The sequence below is a fragment of the Clarias gariepinus genome, chromosome 19 (assembly GCF_024256425.1).
Source record: "Clarias gariepinus isolate MV-2021 ecotype Netherlands chromosome 19, CGAR_prim_01v2, whole genome shotgun sequence".
Lineage (NCBI taxonomy): Eukaryota > Metazoa > Chordata > Actinopteri > Siluriformes > Clariidae > Clarias > Clarias gariepinus.
In genome coordinates, this window is record NC_071118.1 from 17,889,699 (window position 1) to 17,901,830 (window position 12,132).

At 41.2% G+C, this 12,132-nt stretch overlaps 1 protein-coding gene across 6 annotated transcripts in view; it reads right to left on the bottom strand.

The window, feature by feature from the left end:
* Positions 1 to 12,132, bottom strand: part of dennd1a (DENN/MADD domain containing 1A) — a 199,299-nt gene that overhangs the window by 64,330 nt on the left and 122,837 nt on the right. For all 6 annotated transcript variants that reach the window (XM_053478387.1, XM_053478386.1, XM_053478388.1 and 3 more), the window contains one exon: positions 1,977 to 2,064. In XM_053478387.1, the coding sequence (XP_053334362.1) occupies positions 1,977 to 2,064 (88 nt within the window). The remainder of the gene's footprint in view (positions 1 to 1,976; positions 2,065 to 12,132) is intronic.

Sequence of the window (12,132 nt, forward strand, 5' to 3'; positions counted from 1 at the left end):
AGCTTTGCAGAGTAACGCATTGTGAGGACAGTATAGGAATTCTTTGCGAGGTACATAGAGCTTGGTGCAATTGTTTATTTAACGTTAGACAGTGAAAAAGCTTGAAGACTTCCTAATAACTCTTATTCAAAATATACAGTATTTGTGATACAAATGCGTTTGTAATCTTTGAATTTTACGTTTCAGAACACATTCTCTCAATATCTTCACGGATAAACGCATTTCCAGATTACCTCACATGACCTCAAAAAAACCTTTGCAATTTTATGTAAGTTAACATTTGAAGTTACTGTAGATGGATCTCATTGAGTCTTAATTAAGACAATTAAGTAAAAAAGACTAATGAATATTTCTTTGCAAACCTGCAATTTCTGAGAATCATGTGACACTGAAGACTGGAGTAATGATGCAGAAAATACAGCTATACATTACAGCAATAATTTTTTTTTTAAATATATTCCAATTAAAAAAAAGCCGTTTTAAATTGTGATATTTCACATTATTCATATTTTTACTGTATTTCTGATCAAATAAATTTAGCCTGCATGAACAAACTTGTGCTATTTTAATGAAATCTGCTATAAAGTACAGTTCTTCTCTCACCTTGGAAAACATAAGAAATAAAGACATCGTATTTTGCCCCCTACAGAAATGTAGATTCAAGCTTTAGCATCCATAGAACAAGAAAACAAAAATAACATCAAAGATTTCAGATTAGCGCATAAGGAATCAGAGAAAATCGTGGATTGAAACAGAACCTGTCCTGAACAGTAAACCTGAAGCTGGGACTTGTGCGTATGTAGAATTGAGAGAACAAGATATAGAAAGATTTGATGCTGAGACAATTAAGCGCAAACTTGGACATCTTTTTTTCTATGCAAACAGTATTGCATGTTCTAAAATCTTTCTCCCATCATTAGAGGCTTCCTGCAAGTTTATCAAAAGTGACGATGCATAACAAGTCAAAGCATGTAATCTTACAATTCACTTTACATGATTTCCTAGTTTTGAAAAGCTGCAATCTATTTACCTATTTGTCTATCTATTATTATTTTGTACTTATTTCCCCTTTTTTGTGCAGTTTTGACTGTGATAGGCATTTTGCCATGTTTCAGCATTTTGAATACAAATGCAACATTACATGATTCCCTGGTTCTGGAGAGGCTGCTCTCGCTGTTTTTTTTTTTTTTTTAATCATCATCATCATCATCATTATTATTATTATTATTAATATTATTATTTTGTTCCCTTTTACTTGTGTTGTGAAGACTGGAAAATCCTTTTTGCCATGTTTCTTCTAGTTTAATTTTATTTGACAATTAAGAAATGTGGCTGCAATTTTACTTTTGGTTTAAAACAAAATTTCAAAGAAACTTTTATGCATGCAGTTACAGCTTTTTTATTGTGTTAAATGGTAATTAAAAACAAAAAACCTGCTTCAGTAAATTTAAACATCTTTTAAACTTGGGATGTAAAAAAATTACAAGTTCACATTTATTAAATTAATAAGTCTTTTAAACTATCAAAACAATTTAAACTTAATAAAAGAATACAAGTTGAGAGGCATGTGACCTTACACAGTAAATTGACTTAACTTAAAAAAGCTGTGCAGAAAGTTGTCTTAAAATTTTGAGTTAAGTCAGCATTAAATTTTTTACAGTGTATGTGCCTTTTTGCCATTTCTTTTATGTTCCGGAAATTATGGCCAATTTTCCACTTTTTCCACTAAACCGTAACCCCTAAGACACGTGTGCGCGCGCGCACACACACACACACACACATATACACACACACAATGTATGTAGAAGTTAGATGTTTAAATATCAGAGTAAATTCCTCGAAATGCTGACCACAAAAAAGAACACAAAATCCAGCTAGGCATCAGATAACATTCCAGTGTAAACAGCCAGTATAATGTAAGAATACCTAATGGACCAGCACAAATGTCTAAAATGTATATTTAAAAGTGTCCTTACCAGCATATTCACCCATATTAATCTCCTCCTCAAACACATCATTGAAGCCTTCACCGGAGTTCAGCAATTCCAAACGTCCATCTATAAACTTGACATTTACATGATAACATGAAAAACAAAACAACATATAAGTCCAACACTCTCTTTTAAGACTAAGGTTTTACCAATTCTATATAGCTGTTGTGTCCCTTAAGTTTTCTTTTGCATTGTGTGTGCAGAAATGTTCTGCAATTGTTTTTTGTTTATTTATTTCTAATCATGATCATTTAAGATTTGTTTTTGATGAGGCTCATGTTTTATCACTATCCTCACAAGTTTGAATAATGCACTTTACAGTTCTTAACCAAATTTCAGTAGTTTTAGCAATTTCCTTATTTATTTGCGCTACCTGGCCAAAAATAAATACAGCAGATGGGTCAAGTCAAACCTTTAAGGATAGTACTGAACCATCAACATTGTGGAAAAAATGAGGTCAGGAAAAAATAATGACGGAGATCAATGAATGGAGATCACTTAGACACTTGGTGAGGTTGCATGATTAAAAGAAAATCAATAGTAAAAACCATGGCTATGTAAGGAAGAGCATTTCAGTGCATACAATGTGAAGAGAACTCAGGATTGTGATTGTTGCCTGAAGAAAACCACTTGTTACAGTAGTAAGTCTAATGAGAAAAAAAACTTGGATTTGCTATGAAGCATCATGATTGCACTTTGAAGCAAAAGAAAAAGGCCATGTGGTCTGATGATTTAAGGCAAAGACGGGAAGCATATAAAGCAATACACCCACCATGCTTTAGAGGCAGTGTTTTGATCTGAGATTGCTTTAGTTGGTTTAGGCTTAGCATTCTTAGGTGGCAATAAAATTAAATCAGCTGATGACCTGAATGCACTGAAGGTCTTGAGTATCACTTTAATGGACCTTTTATTTCCTGATAGAACAGGCATATTCCAGGGCTCAAATGGTAAAAGAGTAGTTCTGGAAGCATGAGGAATAATTTTCACATATGAACTGGCCACCACATTGTGTGGTGTAATCAAAACTAAAAGTGATTGAATGAAATTAGATTTTGGAAGTTTTTTGGCCAGGCAGTATATGACTGGTGAAGGGATCATGGGCCCCCAGGGCTTACCCATGCCTCCATGCCACAGAAATGTATACAGTCATGGCCTAAAGTTTTGAGAATTACATAAATATTGGAAATTGGAAAGGTTGCTGCTTAAGTTTTTTTAATATCAATTTGCATATACTCCAGAATGTTATGAAGAGTGATCAGATGAATTGCATAGTCCTTCTTTGCCATGAAAATAACTTAATCCCAAAAAAACCTTTCCACTGCATTTCATTGCTGTGATTAAAAGACCTGCTGAGATCATTTCAGTAATCGTCTTGTTAACTCAGATGAGAATGTTGACGAGCACAAGGCTGGAGATCATTATGTCAGGCTGATTGGGTTAGAATGCTTGAAATCATTGTTCTTCCATTGTTAACGATGGTGACCTGCAAAGAAACGCATGCAGCCATCATTGCGTTGCATAAAAATGGCTTCACAGGCAAGGATATTGTGGCTACTAAGATTGCACCTAAATCAACAATTTATAGGATCATCAAGAACTTCAAGGAAAAAGATTCAATTCTTGTTAAGAAGGCTTCAGGGCGTCCAAGAAAGTCCAGCAAGCGCCAGGATCGTCCCCTAAAGAGGATTCAGCTGCGAGATCGGAGTGCCACCAGTGCAGAGCTTGCTCAGGAATGGCAGCAGGCAGGTGTGAGCGCATCTGCAGGCACAGTGAGGCGAAGACTTTTGGAAGATGGCCTGGTGTCAAAAAGGGCAGCAAAGAAGCCACCTCTCTTCAAAAAAAAAAACATCAGGGACAGATTGATCTTCTGCAGAAAGTATGGTGAATGGACTGCTGAGAACTGGGGCAAAGTCATATTCTCAGCCTCTTTCTGATTGTTTGGGGCATCTGGAAAAAGGCCTGTCCGGAGAAGAAAAGGCAGAAACGCTCTTCCCTCTCGGCTCTTGACGAAGGCGGTCGCATCTGCTCTCCCTCCCTTATCTCTCCCCGCTTGCTTCTCTTGTCTGTCTTGTGAATACTATTTAGAGACTCTCCTCGTCTTGCTCTTGAAAATTAAAAAGGAATATGGATTTGATCAACTGGTCTCTGAATGCAATTGACACGATCTTCTCGACGAGAAATGTGGGTTCTGGGGAACCTACTTGTCCTGCTGGGACGTTTGCTGCTGGATTCACGATGGACAGTTGGGAGAAGTGGCGCATTGTGTGCCTGGCCGCACTGTCTCTGGAGGACGTTGAAGATATCTACCTATTCGGAACTCTGATAACTGGGATTCTGCTGATTGGATTAGGTGGGATACTTGGATATCGAAAAATCTTAAAAGCAGTCAGTCTCAACCCCAAGAGACTGGCTGGCTGGGAAATAGTGGTGACGAGAGCTGTCGGTAATCAGACTGTGGTTCTGGACCGCAAATTGGATAACATCTTGGAGAGACTAGCAGCTATGCAACGTGATTTGGACAGACCTGCAGACCAGTGATGGACATTAAATATCTGTGAAATTGGCAGATATTGTTCGAAACCTGGAAAATATGATTTTCTTTTTCGGCTGCCCCTTTTTTCTTTCCAGCTACTGCATTCAAGGCCATGGCTGGAGTCATAAACTCCCCGAAGACCAAGATAACGAGACGCTCTGGAATCCTACTCCCTCCCCCTTCAAGGACACCTGGCGCAGACTATTACGGGATGTTACAGGCTTACAAACTGATACGCACGCACTCACGCACACACATAACAGCTACAGATAGACACTCTACCTTCCCCATATCCAACGCCTTCGTGTGCTTATTCCCTTCAGTGTGGGCAGGCGGAATCGGGACCAGCGCTCTCTAGCTGCAGGGACTGGAGCTGTTTGCCTACACTGGACATTTCCTATCCCCTGTGCCCTAATCGTTGCAATGTTTATGTCTTGTGTTTACATGTTTTTATGTGCTTGTTGCTGAGGTATTTTTGTACCCCTGATCGCACACTGCCCTTTTCGAAGGACAGTCTGGGAGGGGATTTTTTACAATCATTAACCTAATGTATCTATTTCTTATCTTCTATGATGGCGCCGGTTAGGTGGCTGCCGTCGCGACTCTGTGGTCGCACAAAATCATTTCACTGCATATTGTACTCTGTATGATGGTGTATGTGACAAATAAAATTTGAATTTGAATTTGAATTTGAAAAGGTGAGCGCTACCATCAGTCCTGTGTCATGCCAACAGTAAAGCATCCTGGGACCATTTATGTGTGCGGTTACTTCTCATCCAAGGGAGTGGGCTCACTCACAATTTTGCCCAAAAACACAGCCATGAATAAAGAATAAAGGAAAAACATCCTCCAACAGCAACTTTTTCCAACAATCCAACAACAGTTTGGTAAAGAACAATGTATTTCGGCACCGTGCCATAAGGCAAAAGTGATAACTAAGTGGCTTAGGACCAAAACGTTGAAATTTTTAGTCCATGGCCTGGAAACTCCCTAGATCTTAATCCCATTGAGAACTTGTGGTCAATCCTCAAGAAGCGGGTGGACAAACAAAAACCCACAAAAACCCACTGACCCAATTCTGACAAACTCCAAGAAGTGATTATGAAAAAATGGGTTGCTATCAGTCAGGATTTGGCCCAGACGTTGATTGAGATCTAAAAGCAGTTTAGCAGCAAACTTTGTGAAAACTAATATTTGTGTCATTCTCAAAACTTTAAACTAACTAAAAAGCACATGCTGTGAGTCCCCATGGGATGCACAAGAGGCTCCCCATCTCACAGCCTACAGACCCCTAGGAATCCACTGCCAACGTCCTGGTGTCAGACACCTCAGTACCCCTGAGTGTGTTGTGGAGTCATGCCCCAAGGGACCAGAGTTGCCCAGGCAGCATAAGGGAAACTTACACAATACTGGGAAAAATGTTTTACAGTATACTGTACAGATATGGTTGATCGGTATGTGTGTGTCTAAGTATATACACTGCCTAAAAAAGTAGAACGTAAATGGTGTCAAACTAAACTGTTAGTATTTCAAATAGCATAGAAGGAAAGCATTTTGAAAAAAGCTATTAGTGTTTCAATGCATTCATTTACTCTTTCAGAAATTAACAAATATAATCCTAGATTTTTATTTAATAATGTAGCAAAATTAACCACATCAATAACATCCAGTAGTGAGGATTTCATGACCTTTTGCAATAACAAAATTGTAAACATTAGGCAAAAGATTTTGGCCTAAAACCAAACATTTTAATAAACCTTGATGCAGATAACAAGATAACCATATCGGATTAGAGCCTTAAATATTTTACTCCACTTGACTAGAATGAACTATTTTCACTCATCTCTTCTGCAAAATCATTATCTGATCCTACAGTATACCAACATGTTTTCTTAAGCAGATAGTACCAGCATTAACCGAATCCCTGTTAAAAATAGTCAACTATTGATTTAGCAGTGGGTATGTTCCAAAATCGTTTAAATTAGCAGTTATTAAATTACTAGGGATTATAATTATTAGGGAACGGCCCTCTTCTGGCTCAGATACTATGTGACTGATCCTCATCAGTTGGTAGATTTAAGTGGTGACTATTCTGCATGTTCTCAAGTGAAGCTTAGTGTTCCACAGTTTGGTTTAAGGCCCACTGCTATTTTATCTTTACATGCTTCCTCTGGGCAGCATAATTCGCATAACAATAATCACATGACTCTGTTTGACCAATCAGCAACATGTAGTCACATGACCACACACAAATAGTGGCGAAGTAATGACTACTTTTTACTTCTACTTGAGTAATATTATTTTGAAGTACAGCTACTCTTACTTGAGTACATTTTTTGGCTACTTTACCAACTTCGCTTTTAAAATACTAGTTTTGACCTGTAAAACATTAAATGGTCTTACACCACAGTACCTAAGCGAACTGCTAGTGTCTTAAAAACCGTCATGCCTACTTTGATCAAAGGATGCAGGCTGCTTGTTAGTACCCCGTATTATGAAAATGACAGCAGGGGACAGAACTTATTCTATAAAGCCCCAAAGTTATTGACAGCCTTTCATTAATGTTCGGGACTCAGACACAGTCTCAGTGTTTAAATCTAGGCTAAAATCCTATTTTTTTGGCCAAGCAGTTTTGAATAGATTTGTCTTGGGTAAATATATTTTATATTATATAGCTTAATATACAGTAGATACACATAAGGTGGACTGATATTTTTAGATGCTGTCTTCCTGACTCTCATTGATCACTCAAGTGTGTTGGCGGTGAAGTGACTGGTTGCTTTACATCCCAGGGGGCCCTCATGTCTGTGTTTCCTTTTGGCTCTCCCTTTTTGTTATGCTGTCATAGTTAGTCCTGCCAGACTCCCTACTTGCACTCTTCACTAACTATACATTCACCCTATACACTATGTGACTATGACCATACCTCACTGTTATCTCTTCTTCTCTTCTATCTTGCCTTCTCCCTAGTTCTCTTTGGCATGAGTGATCCAGACCCCCTCTGTCCTCTTGACCTGTCTGACTCACCCTGGTTCCCCGCGTCTGGTTGGAGAACTTGTCGTATTGCAGTCTGTGTGATCTGCTATCATGAACATTTTTTTGGCCTCAGATGATGCAGGCAAGCTGCTTTTATGGAATTAATACTGGAATTTTCTACAGTTTGGTACCCGAGACTCTAATAATGAACTGGACTCCACATTAACTTAAAGATAACAGATGATGATCTGTTATAACAGATGATGATCTGTTATAACAGATGATGATCTGTTATAACAGATGATGATCTGTTATAACAGATGATGATCTGTTATATTTAACTTTCAGCTTCCTAACACACTGCTACTCGTTATCACCCAAAAGAGGATGGGTTCCTGACATATTTCCACTTTTCTAGATTTCATTCAGTCATGCAAGAAAAATCTGTGCAATCTTAATTTCTTTTAAACAGTCATTATCACTTGACTTTTCATATATACTTGACTACATATTTTATTTTCTCCCCATCAAGCTGTATGTCTGCTTTTTTGTTTCCCATCACCATAACTCTGGTCCTTGTTCATGTGTAAACCTTATTTTTTTCAGCATTTATAGAACACATTTAGTTGCTCTTGACAATCCAGTGCATTTGTTGTCAGTATATTAATGTAATCTGCAAATTTCAAATCTTTGACTATTTGTTTTCTAATATTTATTTTTTCCTCTTGCGTCTGTTTCCATTTTTTCATTATTCTTTGTAACAACGCTAAGAACAACAGCGAAGGCAATGGGACTCCCTGTCTAGTACCCATTGCTGTTTTTATCCATATAAATAGATGTTTTTATCCATTTACTTGTCTTATTTACAACTATGACACTAAAGGACACTTCTTACAGTACTTTTAATGTTTCAACCAGCCTGGATGGTACTGCCACGCTTTCTAATGTTGCCCACAGCCCTTCAAACCAAACTGAATCAAATGCTTTTCTAAAATCTACAAAGCAATTCTAGATATTTTGGCAGCTTTATTGTGCATCTTCTGCTATCAGTATTAATATTGTAGCGTTTTTACGCCGGGAAGAATGCTGGAGAGACGAGTGAGCTTATTTGCTACCCAATGCAATGGCTGGGAGTACTTTATTAAGCACACAGCATGTAAGGCATGAGCAGCACCTTCACTCAGGAGCCTACATCCAATTCAGCACTAGCTTGAACTGGAGCACATTTCACACGTCACCCCGCCTCACACACAACAGGGCCTAAGCCACTAACCAGAACACCTTTCCCCAACATGGTGAACACACACCGACATCCCCGCAAGGCATGCTGGTCGTCAGCCGCCGCCCCGCCCACGCCACAATATCATGATCAGCTAAATAGAGCTCCTGCCTTTCTTAAAGCTCGCCTGTTGCTTACTCCATCCTCCAGAAAGACTAACCGTAACTGCTCTTAACACTAGAAGTCCCAGACTTTTCTAACCCTCCTTTAGCCAAGAGGCTGCTAACTTGGCTAGTTTTTTTTTTTTAGCATCAATTCATGTGTAAATTAGGTCATTACCCTGAGTAATCTGCAGAGGAGTGGGGGGGGGGGATGGTTGAATGGTTGCTGTTGACCTGTTTGTTTGTGTGGGGGAGGGAGGGAGAGCTGCTAAAAGCAGAGAACTTCCTTTTGTGCTGAGGTGGATAAAATCTCACTGCACATACAGATGTCGCCATTAAGACTGCGCGTGTTTTCCTGCGAGATGCCGCAATTTAGCACGCGGTGCGCCACGACTTGAGGCACAATTCGGGAATTTAAAATAAATGTTTTGTGCTTCACTGAACATCCGCCAGATGGCGCATGGAAGGACTTTATGAATGCTGAAGCAAACATGAATTTTATTTTGTTTTACAACAGATATTTCTTAATGAACATTTTCATATGTGCTTTATGTTATTTTCATAATGATGAAATGAGATGCCCAAATTCGTGCTTTAAAAGTTTTTTATATAGTTTTTGTAATGTCTTAACAGGGACAAAATAATGAAAGACATGGCAATGCCTCGGTTTAAATTGTATTAAAATTAATTAAATTTCCTGATAGTACGCTACCTAATATGTGATGTTAACTATGCGAATGTCCTGATTCGTGAATTTGCCAACATATCTTATTTATGATATTTATTTCACCCAAGATGGCGCCGGTGAGGTCGGCTGCCGTCACGACTGCTCCGACCAGATTTTCTTTGTTTTTGTTCTTTAAGTTAGTTTTTAAAACCAGTCAAATTACCACCATGCAGTACATTAGTTATGATAGAGACACTCTTGTTTCTATTGGTATACAATGTACTCACAATTCGACGTTTTTAACTCCGGATCCGAGCTGGCCGAGTGAGATCCTGAAAGAGAACAAAGGACGCGACGCGAAGCGGCGGCCTCGAGGGAAACGAGCCGGCGTCAGGAACAGGCTGAGAGCCCGTGCACACCGCACACCTCTGACTAGCATCCTGCTCGCCAACGTCCAGTCATTGGAAAACAAGCTCGATGACCTCAGGGCCAGGATAAAGTTCCAGAGAGACATTCGGGACTGCAATCTGCTCTGCTTTACCGAGACATGGCTGAACCCAGCGGTGCCGGACCACGCCATCCAGCCGGCCGAGTTCTTCTCGGTTCACCGCATGGACAGGACACGGGACTCGGGGAAGTCAAGAGGAGGCGGCGTGTGTTTAATGGTAAACAGCAGCTGGTGCAACAGCGCGAGCGTTGTTCCTCTCACACGCTCCTGCACACCAAACCTGGAACTACTGTCCATCATGTGTCGTCCTTTTTATTTACCTCGGGAGTTTACATCGGTCATAATCAGCGCCGTTTATATTCCACCACAAGCGGACACGGACACTGCCTTATGCGAGCTGCATGAGGCACTCACACAGCACCAAACAACACCGGGACGCTGCGCTTATTGTGGCGGGGGACTTTAACAGTGCCAACCTCAAACGTGCAACGCCAAACTTTTATCAGCACATCACTTGCCCCACCAGGGGCGAAAGGACACTGGATCATTGCTACACCACAGTCAAGGACGGCTACAAGGCACAATCTCGCCCTCCGTTTGGTAAATCCGACCACGCCGCCATCTTCCTCATGCCAAAGTACAAACAAAGGCTGAAACAGGAAGTTCCGGTTCAGAGGGAGGTTGCGCGCTGGACGGACCAATCGGTGGCCGCGTTACAGGACACACTCGATGACGCAGACTGGGACATGTTCAGAAACAGCTCCGATGGTGACGTCAGCGTGTTTACGGAAGCGGTTGTGGGATTCATCGGGAAACTAGCGGACGATACCGTAGAAAAAAAGACTATTAAAACGTTTCCCAACCAGAAGCCGTGGGTGGATAAAACCATCCGCGACGCTCTAAAATCTCGCACCGCTGCCTACAACACGGGACTGGGGACATGGAACCATACAAGGCTGCGTCATACAGCGTCCAGAAGGCGGTGAAAGAGGCGAAGCAGCGCTACAGGAGGAAACTAGAGTCACAGCTCCAACAGAGTGACTCTAGGAGCCTGTGGCAGGGATTAAGGACAATTACTGATTATAAAGCACCAACATCAGGTATGATAAACGCAGACGTGACTCTGGCAGATGAGCTGAACACTTTCTATGCTCGCTTCGAGGCTGCAGCTAAAGACGCTAGCGATGCTAATGCTTGCGGCGCTAATGGCTGCAGACAGGAAGTCACTACCAGCACCGGAAGCGCGTTCATCATCACCGAGCATGACGTGAGGAGAGCCTTCAAGAGAGTGAACACCAGGAAAGCAGGAGGACCAGACGGCATCTCAGGCCGTATTCTCAGAGCCTGCGCAGACCAGCTAGCACCTGTGTTCACTGAGATATTCAACATCTCTTTATCTCAGTCGGTGATCCCCACATGCTTCAAAGAGTCCATTATTGTTCCTGTCCCCAAGAAACCTCATCCTGCTTCCCTCAATGATTATCGCCCTGTAGCCCTTACTTCAGTAGTGATGAAGTGCTTTGAACGCCTGGTCAGAGACTTCATCATTTCTTCACTACCAGACACACTGGACCCACTACAGTTTGCATACCGTCCAAACCGTTCCACGGACGATGCAATCTCACATCTCCTCCATACATCTCTCACTCACCTGGACACTCGGAGGGGGAATTATGTGAAAATGCTCTTTATCAACTACAGCTCTGCATTTAATACCATAATTCCCTCCACACTCACCACCAAGCTGGAGCACGTGGGACTCAGATCATCCATGTGTCAGTGGATCTCCAATTTTCTGACTGGCAGACCACAGGCAGTAAGGATGGACGGCCATGTCTCAGCCTCCATCACTCTCAGTACTGGAGCCCCCCAGGGTTGTGTTCTGAGCCCCCTGCTGTACTCTCTGTACACCTCTGACTGCGTGGCCACTACCAACTCCACCACCGTCATCAAGTTTGCTGACGACACTGTCGTGGTGGGCCTGATCACCAACAACGATGAGACGGCCTACCTGGAGGAGGTTGGAAATCTGGAGAACTGGTGCCAGAGAAACAATCTCCTCCTGAACGTCAGCAAGACAAAGGAGCTGATAGTGGACATCAGTACAAAGCAGGTGAGGAACTACCAGACCCCCATC